General features: G+C 40.0%; 2 protein-coding genes and 1 long non-coding RNA gene across 13 annotated transcripts in view; 1 reads left to right on the top strand and 2 right to left on the bottom strand.

Annotated features, from left to right (window-relative positions):
* The window catches only part of LOC119888730, a 51,562-nt gene extending 38,902 nt beyond the window's left edge, over positions 1-12,660 (top strand). For 9 of the 10 annotated variants that reach the window (XR_005441939.1, XR_005441931.1, XR_005441937.1 and 6 more), the window contains 5 exons: positions 2,398-2,640; positions 4,389-4,447; positions 8,640-8,847; positions 10,475-10,691; positions 10,809-12,660. This is a non-coding gene — a long non-coding RNA (uncharacterized LOC119888730). The remainder of the gene's footprint in view (positions 1-2,397; positions 2,641-4,388; positions 4,448-8,639; positions 8,848-10,474; positions 10,692-10,808) is intronic. The other variant, XR_005441933.1, reaches the window with a different exon arrangement.
* On the bottom strand, positions 4,058-10,630 carry LOC119888726 (proximal tubules-expressed gene protein-like). 2 transcript variants are annotated; one of them, XR_005441928.1, is made up of 5 exons: positions 10,497-10,630; positions 8,698-8,824; positions 8,087-8,194; positions 4,377-4,510; positions 4,058-4,345 (listed from the first exon to the last, which is right to left on the bottom strand). XR_005441928.1 is itself a non-coding variant. In XM_038699426.1 (4 exons), the coding sequence occupies exons 1-4, from the start codon at positions 10,561-10,563 to the stop codon at positions 4,438-4,440; spliced, it is 375 nt and encodes a 124-aa protein (XP_038555354.1). In that variant the 5' UTR covers positions 10,564-10,630; the 3' UTR covers positions 4,058-4,437. The 2 variants fall into 2 exon arrangements, 1 of the variants encoding a protein (XP_038555354.1); XM_038699426.1 differs by having other exon boundaries at positions 4,058-4,510.
* Positions 12,281-22,995, bottom strand: part of LOC119888722 (NACHT domain- and WD repeat-containing protein 1-like) — a 27,069-nt gene continuing 16,354 nt past the window's right edge. The window contains 10 exon segments of the mRNA XM_038699422.1: positions 12,281-13,053; positions 13,358-13,463; positions 13,686-14,239; positions 14,443-14,716; positions 15,175-15,323; positions 17,016-17,106; positions 18,351-18,608; positions 21,639-21,838; positions 21,918-22,040; positions 22,705-22,902. Of these exon segments, the coding sequence (XP_038555350.1) occupies positions 12,743-13,053; positions 13,358-13,463; positions 13,686-14,239; positions 14,443-14,716; positions 15,175-15,323; positions 17,016-17,106; positions 18,351-18,608; positions 21,639-21,838; positions 21,918-22,040; positions 22,705-22,902 (2,264 nt within the window). The 3' untranslated portion in view covers positions 12,281-12,742.

The following is a 22,995-nucleotide window of genomic DNA, read 5'->3' as shown; positions in this document are numbered from 1 at the left end:
CTTTTGGTCTTAGTGAGGACTCGAGCAGCAGCGTTCTGAAGCAGCTGCAGCTGTCTGATGGATTTCTTAGGGAGCCTGTAAGGACACTGTTACAGTAGTCGAGTCCACTGAAGATAAATGCATGGATAAGTTTTTCCAGGTCCTGCTGAGTCCTTTAATCCTTGATATATTCTTCAGCTGATAGTATGCTGACTTTGTAATTGTCTTAATGTGGCTCCTCAAATTCAGGTCTGAGTCCATGACTACACAAAGATTTCTGGCTTGATTTGTGGTTCTTAAAGAGGTGGTATTCTGCTATTTAGCTTTTCCCCTCTCCTTTTTTGAGTTTTTTCTCTTTTTTGTGCTGTAACAGGTTTGCAAAGTGAAAAAGCCCAAAGTGAGTTCCCATCTCCCACAGAAAACTCGGCTCTGAACTGAAAACAGCTGGTTTGTTGTCCAGCCCTTCACTTCCTTTACTTGTGACGTCACAATGAAAACGCGTCATAAAGCTCGCCAAGCGGCTAGCGGGGTCAGACACGCCCTCAAACCAAGCTAGTCTGAGCGGAGGCCCTTTGGCTCCACTCGCCTTTGTTTGGTTTTCCATTGTAGAAATGTTGTTCCTGCTTCCAGGTACTTTTTTTCATATCCCCTCTGTCGAGGTTCCGAGCGAGCTGAGGGAAACTATTGGTCAGAGAGAATCATCACTTTTCACTGCATCATCATTGCACCAGACAGAGGCAACAGGAAGTTTTATATTTTAGTTTTCATACATTATTTCATCATTAAATCCACTTCTGAGAAGTTTTGAGGTGAAATCAGCTGTGTAGATTTACAATACTGACAGTTTCACGAGAAGTGATGGCGGAACAAAAATGTGCTTGAATATTTTTGTAGTTGTGGCGGCGGGGGAAGCCTGCTGTGACCCGCGGGAGGAGCGTGTGAGGCCAGCCGGCCGCTCACAGAGCCCTCTGCTCCCGCCGTCACACAGACCGCTGCAGCAACAACGGCAGAGGAAAACACAGCTGGAAGCTTTTCATACCGCTTATCTGTCTTTACATTCTGAGGAAGCTTTCTCTTAAAAAAGAGAAAGCTGTGTGGATCGCTGGTGTGTGTGTCGCATTGAACATTACGTCATGGCCGTTGTGTGGCGTCGCTATGACGTCAGGCTGCGTACTATCTCTGGGTACTGTCTGCAGTGGAAAACGGAGCAGGTAGAGTAGAGTCGAGTCTATCGATTTGCGCTATGGTCGCATTTTTCGGCAAGGCAGCAGAGATCGTCAGAACACCGGCAACAGTTCAACGTTTTAGTCCTAAAAGACGATGCAACTCTGGAAATTCACAAACACAACCTGTAAGTTTGCTTTATTGGTTGGGAATTATATTTAAAATAAACACGGCAATGTAACTTCAGGCTGTTCAAGAGCGGAGTTGTTGTAAACGTTGGCTAACACAGCTAAAGTTAAGCTATGATGTTACACCTGATGTGAAAGCTACGGAGCAAACGTTTGGCCAATTTTTATGTAAAATAGAGTTGAAATATGGTGATTTTTGTAGTGGGTTATTGTAAGATGTGGAACAATGATGTTGTGGACTTGAGAGTAACTTCTACCATCTGCTAGGTTACGGTCTGAAGCGGCTTTGATTTGGATCACACTACCTTGTTTCTTACGACCCGCCCTTCTCTGCTTCTGATTGGCTAGTAGTCCTTACCTGGGAACTGCGCATGTGCAACTCCCAACAAAGATTTTGTACAAGATGCATCACTCTGTAGCTCAAGAGCGGAGCGTCCAACACACAGGGTGAGAAGAGGAGCTGCAGCAATGTGCAGGATGAGAAAAAAATATGGTGTTTTTTAAAAATTAAACCATGTAAACCTGTTCTGGTACAACCCCTAATTAAGATTTTGAACCTGAAAATGAGCAGACCTCTTTAACATTACAGATTGAAGCTGAGCACTGACCTCCCTGGCTCCAAAAACAGTAACTTTTACAGTTTTATCTTTAACATTAAGAAAATAGACCCCAACCTAAAGCTCAGACTAGAGCTAATGACTTTATGGTGAGCAGCATTTGGGGGGTTTTACAGACTTCTTTCTTTGTTTTAACATCAAGCTGTAACTGTAGGTTGTATTTCACATGTTGAACCAGGTTTTTATTGTCGAGACCAACTGATTTGTCGACTTTCCCCAAACAGAGGAGCTTCACTCCATTTCAGACGCATTGATCCAAAAGAGGCTCTCTGATTGGGTGTTGAACGAGCTGTGAAAATGTGTTGTGAATGTTTTTTCTGTCTGTTCTGATTATTAATCATCTGTTGCTAACTGATCTGTGTTTTATTAAAATGTAGAGACGGCACCATCTGCCTTTCTGGAGTCTTCCTGAACTTTAAAATCTGTTTGTTTTATGTTTTCCTCATCAGACCCGATCCAGAGGAACAACCGGTGGCCCAGTAAGAAATCTGTGAAGGTTCTCAGTCATCCAGGTCATGGTAGAAGATACTAGAAGACGTTTCGTCCCTCATTCAAGAGACTTCTTCAGTTCCAGAACCTTTGTTGGATGGGTGGCCTTCAGGTTTCTAAGGGGCTGATACTACATGCAAGGTGAACTAACCAGTTTTCCACGTTTCCTTCGTCTGAGCCAGCTGCCTGAGTCAATTCGGGAGGTAAAAATATATTTGCCTTTTTACAGACACTCGTTTTCCAGTGATCGCGTTTGGGGGGGGGGAAGCTTGAGTGTGTGTTTGTAGTGATAAGTTAGAGTTTCTCATTCACTTCAATAGAGCCTAATGGAGCCCTTTGCCACATGGGACCTTATTTCTAAAATATGTACGTGAGTCAACGGCAAGCGACAACTAAGTTTTTGATACAGTCAACTCTTTTTTCCAGAATGAGGGGAAAAATATTAGAGGTGAAAATCAATATAAGCCCGGCCACGTTGCTTGTATGTTAACATCCTGGGCGTGATGGCGTTACATTGTGACAGGTGTTAGTGTCAGTAACTAAGACATAAAGTTATGACATCACATAGGACGTAGTCACTGTGACGTCCCCTGTTGGTTTGTGGGCCGCTGTTCTGTTTGTCATTTTGGCCGTCACCATCTTGTTTTTTGGAACCAGACGTGACCATATTTGGTCGAGAGGGTGGAGCTAGCTAGCTTGGTTAGCAAGGTGCATCTGTAATTCACATTAACTGTGATATTAGCTGGGATGCTAATTTTAGCTAGCGACAAACAACCTTCAAACAAAACGTACTCACTTTCAGCAGAGCTGGTTAAATGTACACAGAGCAGCGGATATGAGTCGCCTCTATCCTGATTGACAGGTCGCCATGGTAGCAACCTGTCAATCAGCTTGTAGCCCCGCCCTAAAGCCTCCCCTGCTTCCTGGTCTCTGTTCCTCTAAATGGGACCATAATTTACTAAATGAACATCATGCTGTGTTGAAGAAGACTTGAAACTAGCGACTGAGACCAGAAACTCATCAGGAAGTGTTTACTGAGGGAATAAATCAGCTGACAAGTAGAAACATTTTCTTTCTGCAGCCGCTGGAGTCGCCCCCTGCTGGCTGCTGGAGAGGACGCAGGTTTAAGTTACTTAAGTACTGGCTTCACTTTTCAGACACGGAGGTTCCCACATGCGTCACATACACAACTTTTTAGACATTTTTTTTAAACTGACTAATGTGTGTAATTCAGGGTACAATTCAAAAGGGATCAAAACATTTGTTGTCTCTCGCTGTTGACTACTGAACTTATTTTTTCCAAAATAAGGTCCATAGTGGTCCAATGGAAGGGGAGGGGCTTAGGCTCTGCACAAACTGACTTTCTGAAAAGCTTAAGCATGTTCCTGGAGTTAATTTTCCATAATGCTCCACTAAAGCAGCTGCTGTAATAAAATCAAACAATTACTTCGCACACAGGGGAAAAAATGACTACATGTGTGTGGCAGCGCCAGCACTTATCCAAACACCCTCTCGCTGCTGTTATTGCAGGCACTGTATAATGAGACTTTACTGCTGAGTGTTTAATTATTAATCACAGGTCATTCCTTCATTGATCAGTAATGAGAGCCGACACAGCAGTTTGTTAGAAAAGATAACTTATTAATGAGCACAAAGATCACAGGCGACGGCTGCTTTTCCTCTTGTTTACTGCTCTGAATCTCTGCATCAAGAGGCAACTGTAGACCATTCAAACAGTCTGAAAAACAACAACTAATATATTGATAATTCATGTAATCTTGCTGCATTTGAAGATAAAATGAAAACGGTCACAGAAGTGTGTAAGTAAATTAATTATTAATTAATAAAGAGACAAAAGGTACGACGAAACAAAGACACATTTTAAAAACATCTGTAAAATGTACGTGTTTCTCTAAAAATAATTTTCTGTGTTTTGTGTCTCTCCGTCCAGAGTTGGTGAAGATAACGCTCAGACAGCCAATAGAATCAATGCAGGAAAGTCACATGGAGGTAACTTTGTCATCAGTGCTGTCAATCACCAGGTTGTTGTAGGCGTTCGTGTTTTCTTTGCTCCTGGTCCACAAACAAACACAAATAATGATCGTTTAATTTTTGTCCTGTAGAGATGGAGACCGTAAACTATGACAGCATATTAGGGGGGAAAAAAGTGTCTGGATATTCATTGATATTAAAGTGGTAAATTTACGAGAGAAAAAACAGTGACGGTGCAAACATAGAAGAAAAAGGTGGCACTTTAATTAACATCTGTATAACCTGCTTTAGTTAGGAGCCTGTAATAAGTCCATCTGTAAAATAGTATTTTCCTCCTTTGTGATTAACAACTTGAATTGGGAAAGAACTGCAGACAACTCTTCATCTCATTAGTTTACCACTTTAATCTCTAAAAAGTTTTATCTCAATATTTTACCCTGACTCCATAATTACAAATAACTTTATTTGAGAGCAAAGGAATAAATTATTTCTCTTTTAAGTTTTTATTCTCCGGTTATCTAATAAACCTGCAGGACCTGCAGCTTTAGTTTTGTGTTAAAAGAGTTAAGTTTGGGTTAGCTGATGATTTAGCAGCTAAAAGAGTTTAGTTTGGGTTAGTTAACTGTTTACTTTAGGAGTTAAATTAAGGTTAGCTAATGGTTTGTTTTAGCAGCTAAAAGAGTTTAGTTTGGGTTAGTTAACTGTTTACTTTAGGAGTTAAATTAAGGTTAGCTAATGGTTTGTTTTAGCAGCTAAAAGAGTTTAGTTTGGGTTAGTTAACTGTTTACTTTAGGAGTTAAATTAAGGTTAGCTAATGGTTTGTTTTAGCAGCTAAAAGAGTTTAGTTAACTGTTTACTTTAGGAGTTAAATTAAGGTTAGCTAATGGTTTGTTTAGCAGCTAAAAGAGTTTAGTTAACTGTTTACTTTAGGAGTTAAATTAAGGTTAGCTAATGGTTTGTTTTAGCAGCTAAAAGAGTTTAGTTAACTGTTTACTTTAGCAGCTAAAAGAGTTTAGTTTGGGTTAGTTAACTGTTTACTTTAGGAGTTAAATTAAGGTTAGCTAATGGTTTGTTTTAGCAGCTAAAAGAGTTTAGTTTGGGTTAGTTAACTGTTTACTTTAGGAGTTAAATTAAGGTTAGCTAATGGTTTGTTTTAGCAGCTAAAAGAGTTTAGTTAACTGTTTACTTTAGGAGTTAAATTAAGGTTAGCTAATGGTTTGTTTTAGCAGCTAAAAGAGTTTAGTTAACTGTTTACTTTAGCAGCTAAAAGAGTTTAGTTTGGGTTAGTTAACTGTTTACTTTAGGAGTTAAATTAAGGTTAGCTAATGGTTTGTTTTAGCAGCTAAAAGAGTTTAGTTAACTGTTTACTTTAGGAGTTAAATTAAGGTTAGCTAATGGTTTGTTTTAGCAGCTAAAAGAGTTTAGTTAACTGTTTACTTTAGGAGTTAAATTAAGGTTAGCTAATGGTTTGTTTTAGCAGCTAAAAGAGTTTAGTTAACTGTTTACTTTAGCAGCTAAAAGAGTTTAGTTTGGGTTAGTTAACTGTTTACTTTAGGAGTTAAATTAAGGTTAGCTAATGGTTTGTTTTAGCAGCTAAAAGAGTTTAGTTAACTGTTTACTTTAGGAGTTAAATTAAGGTTAGTTAATGGTTTGTTTTAGCAGCTAAAAGAGTTTAGTTAACTGTTTACTTTAGGAGTTAAATTAAGGTTAGCTAATGGTTTGTTTTAGCAGCTAAAAGAGTTTAGTTAACTGTTTACTTTAGGAGTTAAATTAAGGTTAGCTAATGGTTTGTTTTAGCAGCTAAAAGAGTTTAGTTAACTGTTTACTTTAGGAGTTAAATTAAGGTTAGCTAATGGTTTGTTTTAGCAGCTAAAAGAGTTTAGTTTGGGTTAGTTAACTGTTTACTTTAGGAGTTAAATTAAGGTTAGCTAATGGTTTGTTTTAGCAGCTAAAAGAGTTTAGTTTGGGTTAGTTAACTGTTTACTTTAGGAGTTAAATTAAGGTTAGCTAATGGTTTGTTTTAGCAGCTAAAAGAGTTTAGTTAACTGTTTACTTTAGGAGTTAAATTAAGGTTAGCTAATGGTTTGTTTTAGCAGCTAAAAGAGTTTAGTTAACTGTTTACTTTAGGAGTTAAATTAAGGTTAGCTAATGGTTTGTTTTAGCAGCTAAAAGAGTTTAGTTAACTGTTTACTTTAGGAGTTAAATTAAGGTTAGCTAATGGTTTGTTTTAGCAGCTAAAAGAGTTTAGTTAACTGTTTAGTTTAGCAGCTAACAGAGTTTAGTTTGGGTTAGTTAACTGTTTACTTTAGGAGTTAAATTAAGGTTAGCTAATGGTTTGTTTTAGCAGCTAAAAGAGTTTAGTTAACTGTTTACTTTAGCAGCTAAAAGAGTTTAGTTTGGGTTAGTTAACTGTTTACTTTAGGAGTTAAATTAAGGTTAGCTAATGGTTTGTTTTAGCAGCTAAAAGAGTTTAGTTTGGGTTAGTTAACTGTTTACTTTAGGAGTTAAATTAAGGTTAGCTAATGGTTTGTTTTAGCAGCTAAAAGAGTTTAGTTTGGGTTAGTTAACTGTTTACTTTAGGAGTTAAATTAAGGTTAGCTAATGGTTTGTTTTAGCAGCTAAAAGAGTTTAGTTAACTGTTTACTTTAGGAGTTAAATTAAGGTTAGCTAATGGTTTGTTTTAGCAGCTAAAAGAGTTTAGTTAACTGTTTAGTTTAGCAGCTAACAGAGTTTAGTTTGGGTTAGTTAACTGTTTACTTTAGGAGTTAAATTAAGGTTAGCTAATGGTTTGTTTTAGCAGCTAAAAGAGTTTAGTTAACTGTTTACTTTAGCAGCTAAAAGAGTTTAGTTTGGGTTAGTTAACTGTTTACTTTAGGAGTTAAATTAAGGTTAGCTAATGGTTTGTTTTAGCAGCTAAAAGAGTTTAGTTTGGGTTAGTTAACTGTTTACTTTAGGAGTGAAATTAAGGTTAGCTAATGGTTTGTTTTAGCAGCTAAAAGAGTTTAGTTTGGGTTAGTTAACTGTTTACTTTAGGAGTTAAATTAAGGTTAGCTAATGGTTTGTTTTAGCAGCTAAAAGAGTTTAGTTAACTGTTTACTTTAGGAGTTAAATTAAGGTTAGCTAATGGTTTGTTTTAGCAGCTAAAAGAGTTTAGTTAACTGTTTACTTTAGGAGTTAAATTAAGGTTAGCTAATGGTTTGTTTTAGCAGCTAAAAGAGTTTACTTTAGGAGTTAAATTAAGGTTAGCTAATGGTTTGTTTTAGCAGCTAAAAGAGTTTAGTTAACTGTTTACTTTAGGAGTTAAATTAAGGTTAGCTAATGGTTTGTTTTAGCAGCTAACAGAGTTTAGTTTGGGTTAGTTAACTGTTTAGTTTAGCAGCTAACAGAGTTTAGTTTGGGTTAGTTAACTGTTTACTTTAGGAGTTAAATTAAGGTTAGCTAATGGTTTGTTTTAGCAGCTAAAAGAGTTTAGTTTGGGTAAAAAGTCTGTGTAGAGAGCAAGACAGCCAGAACGCAATCTCTGACCAGCGGCCATTGTCTGGCAATGATTTAGCTTTTTCATTTACTTGCATTCAAATTCTAATTGTTTGCAGTACAGAGTCCCCTCAGTCACAATGGCAGGAATAAGGTAAAGTAATTAGTTGTTGTTGGTCGTACCTGACCATATCCAGGGAGGTCTCGTAGGCGTTTTCGTTGGTCTCGTAGGCGTTTTCGATGGTCATAGCGTAGTCATTATCTTTGTCGGACACCACACTGACCTTCCTCCTGCAGACAGATGCATTATATAAGTAGACCACAGTATTAAACATTAGTTTCTTTAAATCTATTGTCTCTATGAAAAGTGATTATGTCTATAAAATCAGAATTAAGATTTTAAGAGCAGATTTATCAGTTGTATTAGTTTTTACTTTAACCTCTTGTCCAACATTTAGACCGGACTCCAAGAAGTAAGTTTATAAAGTCACAATTAGGGATTTTTCAGCATTTTCCTCCTCAGGTTACTGATCACTGTAATTATCAATTACTCTGCTGACTATTGTTTTGTCTGAAAATAATAAAAAAAATATTTGTTTCTCGGATTCAAATGTCCAACCAACAAACTAAAACCCAAATTTGTCTCGATAAATGTAGTGAAGTTTAAGATATTCTTGGATTAGAAGTATTGTCTCTTGTGTTGAGAGGTGATTTCTGTTTACTTGTCTGTCGATAGTCTTCCCACATAAATGTTCCTGTTGGTCAAAATGAGTTAAATTAAACAGACGACGGACCTGCTGGGCTCCTCACACCAGGCCTTCTTCACCAGGAAGACGACGAAGCTGAGGAAGAGGAAGATGGAGACGGCGATGATGCCAGTGAGCCACTGAGGCAGCAGACGCTCGCTGATCTGAGTCTGATCTGCAACACAAGCACACAGAGAGGTCAGAGGTCATCCAAGCTCAGCGCGAACCTCCAGAAACTGTTTTCCATTTAAAAAAAAAATACAATAAACTTAAAAGTCTGGCATATTTTTTCAAGCAGTAAAATTATTTATTTCAGCTATACTGATACTGTAAGATAGCCTAATCTACACTGTTTGAGCTAATGGATCTATTGGATAATAATTGGTCAATATATTCTAATCAAAATGTTGCTAAAATAGCTGCAAAATAAATCATCAACTAACACAAATTTAACTCTTGTAGCTGCTAAAATAAATCAACTAACCTCAACATTCCTGTTAACTTTTACACATTATTACACACCTTTTAAATTGTGCAGATAATCCATTAAAACCCCTTAATGGATATGTTAAACATATGAAACCCTCAAAATATCATAGATTTGCAGCTTAAAATATTTCAGAGCCCTGTCATAAACTAAAATCCTTTAACCTTAATAACACCTGATCATTGACAGAATTCATGTACACCTTAAAATCTACTTAATTATGGGCTTTTAAAATTTTGTTTTGCCTTTTAAATTAAGGGATCTCTAAATGAGGGTTTTCACAGACAACTTAGCAATAAAGTAAAGGTATACATTTGTAAATAGATAGATAAATGTAGTGCAGTACAATATTTACTTAAAAGTACCCCAAACTTACGTATGTTCATATTTTCACCACTTTTGTCCAAAGTTTGAAACATATGACCCAAATAATGATATTAACAGGAGCGAACAGCTGTTTTCTTGCGTGCTCATTATTAAGATAAGATTTGATGTGAGGAGAAAATTCTTAGATACTTTCATGGTATTTTCTTTACTTACATAATTATTTCTATTCCTTAATGCCCTGATGTGCAATTGTGACACAAGAATCTGGGGATCAATAAGGTATTTCTTATCCTGTAATTGTGGAATAATCAAGGTCAAATATATTTAGTAAAGTAAAAAGTGCTTAAATCCCCCCTTGAAATGTAGTGAAATAGAAGTAGCATGAAATAGTATTACTCATTTTAAGTACGGGAATATCAAATTCAGTACAGTACTTTAGTAGATGTTGAGTGAGGGAGAATTGCAACACAGTTTATAGGTGTGCATCCATTATATGACCTCCAATATAATGATACTAGCAGGAAAGAAAAGCTACACCTTGTACACGAATTATCTTTATTATCACTTACTTTTTTAATTAATCCAAAATAAGTTAAAAAAGAATTTACTGATGTCTTCAAACTACAACAAAACTGGAAACTTACTAAGCTTTTAAATTTTGATTAATCAATAATCAAAACATTCTAGAACAGAAACTATGAGTTGATCCTTGCAGATTTATTCACTGGCAATTGTTTTATACATTTTTCTTGATACAATCGCTGGTTTTAGCTTCTCAAATGAGCGGATTTCATGTTTTTCTTTGTGGCAAGATTGTTTTTGGACTGTTGATTGAACATATTATAATTATACTATATTCAATTTAATGGACTAAACAATTACTCATTTAATCTAGAAAATAATACACAGATTGATTGATAGAGAAAATATCTGTAGTTGCAGCTCTAAAACACTCAGTAATGTTGTTCATCGGATAAATATTTGAACAGTAGTATAACCGTGTATTTATAGTTACTGTCGGCACAGCTCGTACCTGTCTGGGCCGCCACGACTCCGACTGTCAGCAACAAACTGGAAATCACTGCACAAAGTTTGGCCATCGCTGGTTCTCCGCTCTGACTGAAGAAAAAATAAACAGACGTTAAAAAACTTCGCACAAGTTTAAAGCTGAAGCTTCGGAGGTGGAGTTGAAACTAACAGCAGACGAGCAGCTCAGGTGAAGCAGCAGGTCGGTGCACTTCTGTTAATATTTAACTCAAACTCACATTTCAAACTCTGTTTCACAGGAAAAGCTTTTATCTGCTCTCTGAGTTTATGGCCCAATCATGTTTCTGTTTTCTTTCAGCTGGACCAAAGTGTTGCCTTACAAACCTCTTCCACTTTAAGGCCCCGCTTATGTTAACAAGGCAGCGAGACTGAGGAGGACTGGACTGGAGATTTGTTTACGTCTATAAGTTTGACTCATTTTCACAGACAGGGAGACTTAAAAACTCTATATACAAGAAAAAAGCAGCTTAATATGATTATCTTTATCTATAATCATCAACTAATCTATCAAATAATTAATTAATTGGTAATCAGGCTGTCCTTAATTATCTTTGCATGCAAAATCCCCATAAATTCCTACCTAATGTTATATAAAAACATTTATCTTTTATTGATTTATCTTCATCGAATCATCTTTATTTGCCAGGTACGCATACGAGGAATTTGACTCTGGAAATTTCCCTTCTCACGATGTGCTTACTTATGAATTGCCACACACACACACACACATATATATGTGTGTGTGTGTGGCAATTCATAACAGAAGTTATCTAATTGCACTTTTCATACAGAGAAGGTATTATTAATCAGGGCTGTACAGTGAGAACATTTCCCTGGCATAACAATAGATAAGATTTATGATTTGATATGATTGACGAGTTAGCACTTTTATAATTACAAACCAATGTAAAGCATTTTTCTTGCACAAGGATTTAATGAATAAAAACAACCCACAAAGGTGAAACTGCTGTATTAAATATTCAACTAGTGCTAACCTATAGAGTTCACTATTATATGAAATTAGTAACATTATATTATACTATTAAATGAATCTCATGCTTTTTATTTAATGTTACACTCCTCCAGGTTGTGGATAGAGCCTCTGCCAGGTTGCCATGGAAACATTATAATGATAAGAATCTAAAACTATGTGAATATTCAGTTTTTAGTCGAAACAGAGCCTGAAGTCACTCGCTTCCGCTTCCGGCCCGTGGGACGTTATTTTGGAAAGTTCGGTATTTTTTTGATCCGGTTTGAACTGAGCCCTGAATCACACACGTTTGTCAATTTAAAGTATGATTTTGTCCGTCAAGAAAGCCGCAGTTTGTCGTAAAACAGTAAAGTTGCGTGTCTTTTTGTGTGAAACCCGTTCAATGAACTACATCTCTCGTCTCGCACAATATACGTCAAAAACAATAAACATGGTAATGCTAGCTAACGTTCATTGCTGCTAATAAGATAACTCAGCTGTGTTCCACGCAGAAATATATCTCGCCTGTTGTGTTTAATCCAACGACTCTCTGTCCTTTTATCACATCATCCTCTCATGGAAGTTCTTTGACGTTAGCTTCAGTCATTGAGAGAAACTGTTACGACGTCACGTATTTGCGGCCTGTGTAATTATGTATTTTCACAGTCTTATACCTCAACAGTTTTACATCAAACTGCGACTTTCAAATGTAGATTTTAAATTGACAAACATCATGTGTGTAATTTTTTCCAAAGGTCCCGTGGTGGTCCAGCGGAAGGGGAGGGACTTAGGCATCAAATATTCTACACCGACAGTGTTTATTTTCCTTTTTGTCACTCACAGGCCTGTTAAAGGAATATTCCACTGAAAATAATGAAAAACTCACCCCCTGGAGTCGGGAGAGGGGCGTCTTGTGTCTTCTGAGGACAGCAGCTGTGGTCAGTTCGTCCAACCACCTCTGCAGCATGATGAACCAGCCCTCTGTCCACCCGAACGATTTTACTTCATTCACATTTTTTGGCAAAATATGGCTGAATCAGGTGCATCAACAAGCAGAAGAAAGAATTGAGCCATATTTTGGTAAAAATATGAGGACGTTCTAATGAAAATGTTATTTTTACATTATAGAGCCATATGTACATTTACCCTGCTCACAATTAAATTTAACTATGAAAATACATTTTTTTCTCATTTTCTTTTGAAACACCCTAAAACCTAGAGGCCCCTGGAGGTCCTGGGGCCCCAGTTAGGGACCCGGTGTCCTACAGTATGAGACAGGTGGAGGAGGGTTTGGCTCTTAACGTGCTCATGAGGTTCAGATTGAGCTGGGCCGGGTTGAAGTCCTGGAGGTCGGACCCGGGGGCCTGCTGGCCGTCCCGGTTCTTCTCCCTGGAGGTGACCCGGTACTGGGCCTTGACGTTTCTCAATGGGTTGTGGTCCGGACTGATGTGGTCCGGACAGCGAAACACCTCTCTGATGACGGAGCCCTGCTGAGACAAGCCCACAAAGCCGTTCCTGAAGGTCACCATCCTGACGACGGGCGAGTCGACGTACTGAACATACAGCAGGTTTCCTGACGGGAAGATAGAGTGACGGTTCAGTCCAATCAGAATTTAGTAGTTTACTTCTGGGGTTTGTGGCACAGAAGTATTTGGCCCGCGAGTTCCCGCTCGGCCCAGAGACTTCACATTGTGATGAAGTTATGGATTTTAAAATTGAGGAAAGTTTTACAAATACAAAAACCTCCGTGGATCAAACATTCAAAATACAAAGAGTCATAATTGACTTAAAGTTTGCAGTTTGAGGTGTTCTGGCCACAGTTTTAGTGGCGGCCACGGGTGACTGGAGGAGACCTCTTGGACCGCACCGGTACGTACCTGTAGCGACGTCCCAGACGTTGATGCTTCTGTCCTGAGATCCTGTGAAGACGAACTGGTCGCTCTCAGAGAAAGCAGCAGAGAGGACGCCCTCGAAGAAAAACCCCTGAACATCAGCAGAAAAAACTCAGACTGAGGATTGCTGTACGTAATAATAATAATAATTATTAAAGACCTAAAATAGCCTGACATCAGCTTACATTATATTATTTATTATATGTTAATATTACTGCTAATAAATGATCAGCATTTAAAATACAAGCTTGCTGATGTGTCTCTGTCTTTGTGTTACTGTCCATGTTGTTGGTTGGAGAGTAAAAGTAATGACCTTGTATTCCATGGTGTGGTCCAGGACCAGCGGGTTCAGGCCCCACAGCCTCTGTACGGCGTCCTCAGAGCCCACCAGGGCGTGGTCCCCCCAGTTACCTGCCGTCACACAGGTCACTCTGCTGCGATGAGGCTCCAGATCGGAGCTGCTGCCCCGGCTGAAGTCGTGGAGCTTCACCTCCCCGCAGATCGTCCCGTACAGCAGCCGGCGTTTGGACAGCAGCGCCATGGAGGACAGCGGGGAGTGGAGGAGGGACAGCGGGAACCTCTCCAGGGGTCCCTCCACTGTGGGGAAGCCGTCTCTGTTGGTGATCTCAAACAGACACAACGAGTCCTCGTAGGCCACCGCCAGGTGCTTCTCCTGGGAGCCGACGGCCAGGCAGAGCACCCTGGAGAGGCTCTCCGGAGGGGGGATGCAGAGCGTCTCCTGGGGAAGGGCCATCGGGTAGATGAGGACGGTGCCGCTGGTCAGACCGCAGAGCAGCAAGCGTTTGCGCTGAGCTAACTCCAGACAGCAAACCTCAGCGGAGACCGCCAAATGCTCCAATGGAGAACCTGCAGGGAGATCCAGGAGGAGGTTTCAGAGCCACACCAGCAGGTATCTCCACCTGCTGACGGTGCTGTTTAAAACACGACACACATTCGCTTCCATTTGTGACTTGGATGAACGCGATTACCAAACTAGGCGAGCTTGTGGAGGTAAATATCCGTAACCACGAGCAAAAAGCACTGATGATCTGGTTGTTCTCTGCGCTGACCTGTGTTGCTGTTCCAGCTGATGACCTCGGTCTGGCTCTGCTCTCGGACGTAGAAAACCCGATCTCCGTCTGTAGTGATGGCGACGTGGGCGCAGCCCGCGGGGATGTGGCCGGTGGGTTTGTGGCGGGTGTCGTATTTCAGACTCCACCGATGGATGTCGGCGGCGGCCGACGAGGCTGAAACCACAGAGCCGTTGTACAGAAGGACTGCGGTGACGGGAGCGTACGAACCACACAGAGCGTCCAACAACGTACCGGTGGTCACCGACCAGATCTGACAAAGAAAGTTCGTAACGCATAAATACTGTGGAGTTCTGGTTCTGGTCAGAGATGCTGATTCGTCTCACGCCATTTTGTATGTTTTAGTTTGCATTGAGATTCATGAAGCTTGAGCTGTTTGAAGCCTTTTCTGCAGTATTTTGAAAAAAACATGACATTAAAAACTTTCATGAGAACAGAGTTAATCTTCAGTAAAAGCGTTTCAGCTGCAGGGAATCTGACTAAGGGAAGCCAGAAAGAAGCTCCTGCAGGGCCCTTTACTGCTGCGAGGGAACCGTGGGGCCCTCAATATAATTTTATATTTATTTCATGTAATAAAATATATATCAAGACGTTAATTTGGCCACCGAGCACTGATAGAAAATGATAGAAATACATTTTGACTTACTTTTAGATATTTATACACACAGAAGGAGAAACGCTGAATTAAATGAATACAACTTGGTCTCTTACTCGTACGAGTTGGTCGGCAGCTCCGGAGACGAGCAGCCGGCGGTCTGATGAGACGCAGGCTGACAAAACGCTGTCGTCATGTTGGAGGTTGAGGAATCCGTCCACCTCGTCTCTGGAGATGTTAAAGAGGCTCAGAGTCCGATCGCTGCCTGCAGAGGACGGAAACACAGAGAGAGAGAGAGTCAAACTTTTGCTGCTGCTTGTCTGAAAAAACGCTTAAATGGTGAAAACTGAGCTGTTAAAACATGAATAAAAGCTTAATACTGCATTCAGTCATTTGCCTGTATAATTTCTCATTAACACCAATTAAATGCACTTGCCAGAGATTTTTAATGTTTATGGGTAGTGGTTTTCCTCTTTGCAGCCACAGCTGTTTGAGAAAAAGTAGGAACCAAAGTCGGTGCAACGGGAGCTGTTCATTTTCATTTATCTATTTACCTTTGAAGTGGTACGTATGTCAGGTCGAAAAACAGGTGATATTTAACTTAAAGAGGTGGTATTCTGCTTTTTGGCTTTTTTCCCTCTCATTTATAAATCTTTTTAGTGCTGTAACAGGTTTGCAAAGTGAAAAAGCCCAAAGTGAGTTCCCATCTCCCACAGAAAACTCTGCTCTGAACTGAAAACAGCTCGTTTGTAGTCCAGCCGCTTCCCTTTCATCCCTGTGACGTCACAGGGATGAAAGCTAAACGCGCCTCATCTAACGCTCGCCTAGCGGCGACTCCGACACGCCCTCAGAAACAGCGAGCTGCAGCACACAGCTCTCCTCTCCCTTCCAAACACCAGCTACCCTCCAGGCAGTCAGTGGACAAAGTTGTTCCTGTGATGTAGAGACAGAGCTCAGTTAAAACTTTATGGATACAGATTAATAACTCACCGCTCTGAAACTCTCGCTCCAGTACGTGTTGCCGAGCCGGTCGGCAACACGTACGGCTGAACCCGAGCCGTTTACCGGCTTCTCGCTGACCCGCCCTTCTCTGCTTCTGATTGGCTAGTAGTCCTTAACTAGGAACTGAGCATGTGCAACTCCCAACAAAGATCATTTAGAGGCAAGATGTATCACTCCATAGCTAAAACGAAGCCTTCAACACAGGCTGAGAAGAGGAGCTGCAGCAATGTGCAGTATGAAATATAACCATGGAAACCTGCTCTGGTACAAACTCTAAATAAGATGAGGAACCTGAAAATGAGCAGAATACCACCTCTTCAACCACAGACTGTTTTTAGATTCTTTAGAAAGAAGTAAATGTAGGCGCCGTGACGTCACCCGTTCTGTGGACTACCGTTTTGATGCCTCGAGTCTGGCGTTTTGGTCGTCGCCATCTTGGTTATTTGGAACCGGACGTGACCACGTCAGGACAAGGTCTGTTATTTGCTTGTGTAGACTGTGCTATTAGCTGGGATGCTAATTTTGGCTAGCGACAAACAGGCTTAAAACAAATTGTACTAACCGACCTACTATTTTGTGTTTTATTGTCTGTGCACTTGAAAGCATTTTGTAACATGAACAGTGATCTATAAATAAAGATCATTGTCTATCTGATTTTTATTATCATCTTATCCAGTTATACTAGTATCTAGTATCTTCAGCCTTTGGATTATTATTATTACCACCATCATCATCCAATGGGACCATAATTTACTAAATGAACATCATGCTGTGTTGAAGAAGACTTGAAACTAGCGACTGAGACCAGAAACTCATCAGCAGAGAGAACGCAGGTTTAAGGTGTTTCAGCACCGGCTTCACTTTTCAGACCTTGAAGTTGGCGCTTGGTTTTCACACGTGTGAAAAAGAAAGAAATCAACGGTCAGAGGACTAAAATGATTTAAAACGTTCGTACCTGCTATCAGTATTTTTTCATCTTCAGTGACTGAAAGCAAAGAAGGAAGCAGAGGAAACTCGACGGCTGTCTGTTTCCCCGTCCTGGAAATCTGCAGACAGGAAAGAAAATCTCATCATGAGTTCTGATCACCAGTAAGAGAAGTTTAATAACGAGTACTTGGGTCAGCTGGTTCATATCAGCTGTGACCTACGAACGCCGCCTCAGCTCCGTGCTGTCACTCAACTCACAAGACATATAGAAATATTCAACTTAAGATATACAGATAGAAAATAAAATTTATTCATATTTGCAAATGGAATCTGTACTTTTAGTCATTTTAATTCAGAGGAACTTTTGCACAGGTGGACTAATTAAACTGAATTTTAAAGTGAGTAATTGAATCAGATTTTTTCATTTACTTATTTCAAACATACAACATTATAGTTTTTATTATATAAAGTTTCGGACGTTCAAGGAACTGACACAAGAAAAGCAAATTTTCTTTCCATGGACCAAACTATCCAAACAAAACTAACATCTGCAGGTTTATTATTTCTTTTTGCACTAAAGGTCAACAGACATACTGTGAGGTGGAAATTCTTTTTAAGCTGGTTTGATGTGAATTAATTGTCTGTCAATATAAAAACTTATTTATGTTTTTTGGGAAATCAGAAAGTAATAAAGGACATAAAACTGAAAATATGTCTTTGAGTCTTTGATTGATCGATCATGAACTAAATTGGTACGAGCATATTGAATATATAAAAGGAAAACTATGAAAGACAATCAAGAGATATATTGAATTATAAAGCTTTGCATATTATTTATTGTTCACTTTTTCTTCCTTCTATGTCTTTCTGCATGGAACTTTAAATTCAATAATCTTACTGCAAAAACAGGCAATACAAATTATTAATAAAGTTGGTTACTATGGTCACACAAATCAAAATCAAATTAAAGTACTTGTATTATTATAAAATAATGCAGATAATGTTCAGGGCTAATTTAAAGTCACGTCCACACTGTGTCCTAAAGCTTTTTTCAGTACAGGAAAGTAAATATGATTTGAGAGGTATTTTTAAGTTTACTTTTCAAAAAGCAAACAAAGAGATTAAATGGAAGATGTATTTCTGTTGTTGTAATAAAATGTGCAACTCTTTTTCAAGATGTGTTCAGGAAAATGCTATTTGTAAAGGTGAATAAATAATGTCTTTGTTTCTTTATATCCTTTACAGGTGGGTAGATTTGATTGGTAACAGCCTGAGCCTTTTCACTCACTTACTGTTTTAAGATGACTGAATGAACAAACTAATAAATAACTAAAAACCAAAAACAGACGGATGAAACTCGCACCTGACGGAGGAGTCCGTCTGTAGAAACCATGAACACTTTGCCACGTTTGGGTGAAGTCACACAGTTCACGAGAGTCAGTCGTCTCCGCGAGTACTCCAGCTGAGTCTCCACGGTTTGAGTGCCGTTAACAGGATGACACATTCTGACCACGCCAGCATCAGACAGAGAAACTACAGATTCTCCCAGAACTCCCAGAACCACCGAGCCTTCGTCACTGCTGCTGAGGAGCTCAGCGCCGTCCAGCCTCCACACCTTCACCTGGGACAACAACAGGTTTGAAAATGGAACGTGCAGATTAGCTGAATTATGTTTTACTAGTCGTGGGAATCTAATTTTGTGATTCAAGATGAAGCAACTTTTACACAGCCGCCTGGCGCACGCCATAAACCACGTGCCATAAACCACGTGCCATAAACCACGTGCTATCCCACCATCAGTAGGCGGGATATCTTGAGATAATTGACCCATTATCAAAAGTAAACGTCTCTCTCATCAGGACAAAGTATCAAGATAATTAACTTGTGGTCAGGAGATGATGGGATTTTAAATTGTTAAATGAAATGTAATACCTTAAAGATTATTTCTGTCACTTGAGAGTAATTAGTCACATTACAATTTTACTGTCTCTGAATTGTGATGCTTTACAGACTTTCACTGCCGTATAACGGTGCATTATTCTGATAAGTAAGATGTAAGGTGGCTTCTAGTGATGTGCAGAGTGATATCTGTGGATCAGGCGGGTCACATAAATTTACCCTCTGATTAACAGCTGCACGAGGTACAGCGGCACAGCGGCCCTTATATTACTGCGTTACTGCAAAAAGCAATACGTTCCTGTAATTGCGTTACTCCCAACACTGCAAAGCACGTAGCAGCAAGAACCAGATAGCAGCCAAACACTGGGAGTGCACGCTCAGTGCTGCAGAACAAGATGTTCTTTTTCTGAAATACTAGCGAGGGGTTGATGTCTGCTGTCCTGACTTCAGCGAGGAGCTCAGTCCACCACTGGATCCAGAACAGAGAAGAGTCTGGCCGAGATGAGCGACGGGACGGCTCAACGTCCAGAAGCAGGGGAGCGCGGTGGCGAAGGCCGGCGTGGATGGGGTTGGGTATCGGGAACCGGTTCCAAATTTCCAAGAACGGTGGATTGGATAAGACCCGTGGCGTTTGCTTATCACTTCCTAACTTTCTGCATATTCCAGCTCCCTTTTGAACTGCAGTGACATTTTACAGACCATGAAAGTGTCACTTATTTCTTCATTTCTTGCTTATTTGACAGGCACATCTGCACGAGACAAAGAGGATGCCATGCATACAGGTTTCTAACCGTGACTAATCTGAAACCCTTGTCCCTGGGGTTCTGCAGGGACCTGCTACGCCAACTTAACGTCACGTCATTTGTTGCGCAGTACGTCAACAAAGAGTCCTTCTGTTTCCATTCCTGGAGGAGGAGACTCCTTTATCTGTAGCCATGAACGGGAAGATGAGCAAGGAGGAAGAGGCTGAAGGTCACCGAGCGCTGACGAGATCTGAGGCGGGCTTCAGGTGTAATTAGACAGAAATTCAAAGGGGAGAGACGGAAGCTGTAAACAGGGAGGGTTTGAGTGTTAAGACCTGACACGGCGTAGGAGCAAGAGTCATCCAGGAACGGCTGGAGGAACGTTCAGGTGAGACGACGCTGATATGACCCGGCCTGATTTCACCTGGCAGCGTCCAAACAGACCAGCAGCAGCAGACTGACTCTGTTAGCAGGGAAACAAAACTTCCCACTGCAGGATTTTAAGGTCACAGAGCTTAAAATATGTAGGTGAGCGACGAAAATTGTAGTAACTGCTGCACAGAAAAGTATCAGGCAGGCAGTCGCAGTAATAATAGTTGTAGTAGCAGCAAGAATAGTAGTAGTATTAGCAATATCAGTAATATCAGTAGTGTTAGTAATATCAGTAGTGTTAGTAATATCAGTAGTATTAATAATATCAGTAGTGTTAGTAATATCAGTAGTATTAGTAATATCAGTAGTATTAGCAGTGGAAGCAGTAGTATTAGTAATATCAGTAGTATTAGCAGTGGAAGCAGTAGTATTAGTAATATCAGTAGTATTAGCAGTGGAAGCAGTAGTATTAGTAATATCAGTAGTATTAGCAGTGGAAGCAGTAGTATTAGTAATATCAGTAGTATTAGCAGTGGAAGCAGTAGTATTAGTAATATCAGTAGTATTAGCAGTGGAAGCAGTAGTATTAGCAGTGGAAGCAGTAGTATTAGCAGTGGAAGCAGTAGTATTAGTAATATCAGTAGTATTAGCAGTGGAAGCAGTAGTATTAGTAATATCAGTAGTATTAGCAGTGGAAGCAGTAGTATTAGTAATATCAGTAGTATTAGCAGTGGAAGCAGTAGTATTAGCAGTGGAAGCAGTAGTATTAGCAGTGGAAGCAGTAGTATTAGTAATATCAGTAGTATTAGCAGTGGAAGCAGTAGTATTAGTAATATCAGTAGTATTAGCAGTGGAAGCAGTAGTATTAGTAATATCAGTAGTATTAGCAGTGGAAGCAGTAGTATTAGTAATATCAGTAGTATTAGCAGTGGAAGCAGTAGTATTAGCAGTGGAAGCAGTAGTATTAGTAATATCAGTAGTATTAGCAGTGGAAGCAGTAGTATTAGTAATATCAGTAGTATTAGCAGTGGAAGCAGTAGTATTAGTAATATCAGTAGTATTAGCAGTGGAAGCAGTAGTATTAGTAATATCAGTAGTATTAGCAGTGGAAGCAGTAGTATTAGCAGTGGAAGCAGTAGTATTAGCAGTGGAAGCAGTAGTATTAGTAATATCAGTAGTATTAGCAGTGGAAGCAGTAGTATTAGTAATATCAGTAGTATTAGTAATATCAGTAGTATTAGCAGTGGAAGCAGTAGTATTAGCAGTGGAAGCAGTAGTATTAGTAATATCAGTAGTATTAGTAATATCAGTAGTATTAGCAGTGGAAGCAGTAGTATTAGCAGTGGAAGCAGTAGTATTAGCAGTGGAAGCAGTAGTATTAGTAATATCAGTAGTATTAGTAATATCAGTAGTATTAGCAGTGGAAGCAGTAGTATTAGTAATATCAGTAGTGTTAGTAATATCAGTAGTATTAGTAATATCAGTAGTATTAGTAATATCAGTAGTATTAGCAGTGGAAGCAGTAGTATTAGTAATATCAGTAGTATTAGTAATATCAGTAGTATTAGCAGTGGAAGCAGTAGTATTAGTAATATCAGTAGTGTTAGTAATATCAGTAGTATTAGTAATATCAGTACCTGTGTACTGGTGTAAACAAAGAGCAGTAGTTCAGACAGGTGCAGGTGTACTGAGGAAGGGGTGGAGTCAACAGGCACCGCCTCCTGAATGCAGAGAAGCTGTTGGCCGTTCATCAGGCTCCACCTCCTCAAGGAGCCGTCAGCAGCCAATGAGAGGCAGCGAGTGGAGCTGTCAATCACTTTGACCGATAGAACTGCACCTAAACAGCACGGATTACACAGGAAACTATTATTATTAGTATTAATAATAATAATAATATTTCATCAACGCAGACCGACCTGTGTGTCCCAGCAGTGAGTGTATGAGGTGCTGGGCAGCGAGGCTCCAGACCGCCACCACGCCATCATCTGAGCCTGCAACCAGAAGCTCCGCCTCCACACCGACGTCCATACAGAGAACACCTGAAGAGATGATGACAGGTAAACCTGCTGCACCTCTCACACCTCACAAAACTCCCTCTTAAGGCTGAACAATCTGAGAAAACAAATCTTCGGCCTGTATTTGTGGTCAAAATAAGATCCCCTGACGCTCCCCAGCCTCTGGAGCAATAAGCCAGCTGACACCAGAATCCTGCTCCGCCGAGCTGACAACATACCAACAAGCCCAAGAGGAGGAGGATGAACACCTGAAGGGGGCACTTAAAGCTGGTTATTATCCAAACTGGACAAAAACACAAGATCCATGAAGAACAGCAGCACTGCAGGGGACGAGGAACGTGGCACCGTTTCACGTCATAGTTCAACACACCCTGCAGCGCTAAAAGTACTTCTACTAACAGAAAGGTCTGAGGAAGGTGTTTGGGACGCACGGGTACGAGTACTAAACCTGACCAAACTGATGTTTCACAATGTTAAGCTCTGGTTTTATGTAAAAAGCCTATTTACTGTTGCTAACTTGACCGCAGAGCCCGACACATACAAAAACAACGCTAAAGGGAGCCCAGGGCGTTAAAAAGCGACGCCAAGGGGTCTTTGTTTTCCTTCAAGCGTCCACGTGACGCCCTGAGATGAGAACGGGTCGACATCAACACTCACAGGAATCACTGTAACATTTCAGACTTCTGACCTCCCTGCAGCCCGGTCAGTGTGTGTTGTAGCGCCCCCCCTGGCTGCTGCAGGAAACTGCACTTGGGAATGAGGATCGGCTCGGGACACGTCAGTAACCACTCCTCGCACTGGCTACACAGCCGGCCAATCACAGAGGGGAAAGGCGTGGCCAAGGCGCAGAGTCTGGCTAACAGCTCAGTGTAAAACAGAGACATATCTGGAACCAGAAGAAAACATATTACTGCACTTGTTTCCATCTTAAACACGTTTTTTCATTAACTCATTTATTTATTTAGGAACGTTTTTTGTT

The sequence above is a fragment of the Micropterus salmoides genome, unplaced genomic scaffold (genome assembly GCF_014851395.1).
Source record: "Micropterus salmoides isolate LMB-PRFRI ecotype aquatic unplaced genomic scaffold, ASM1485139v1 Ms_hic_scaffold_5, whole genome shotgun sequence".
Taxonomy (NCBI): Eukaryota; Metazoa; Chordata; class Actinopteri; order Centrarchiformes; family Centrarchidae; genus Micropterus; species Micropterus salmoides.
The sequence above is the reverse complement of the archived record's forward strand: the minus strand, read 5'-3'. Positions and strand labels throughout refer to the sequence as shown.

What these genes read in the sequence shown, in the direction of transcription:
- LOC119888726 (XM_038699426.1), bottom strand. Translation starts at nt 10,563, where the DNA reads ATGGCCAAACTTTGTGCAGTGATTTCCAGTTTGTTGCTGACAGTCGGA. An exon ending in TGGTGTGAGGAGCCCAGCAG is followed by an intron (nt 8,195 to 8,697) that starts GTCCGTCGTCTG and finishes ATCTGTCTGCAG; the next exon opens with GAGGAAGGTCAGTGTGGTGT. An exon ending in ACCTCCCTGGATATGGTCAG is followed by an intron (nt 4,511 to 8,086) that starts GTACGACCAACA and finishes TTTGTGGACCAG; the next exon opens with GAGCAAAGAAAACACGAACG.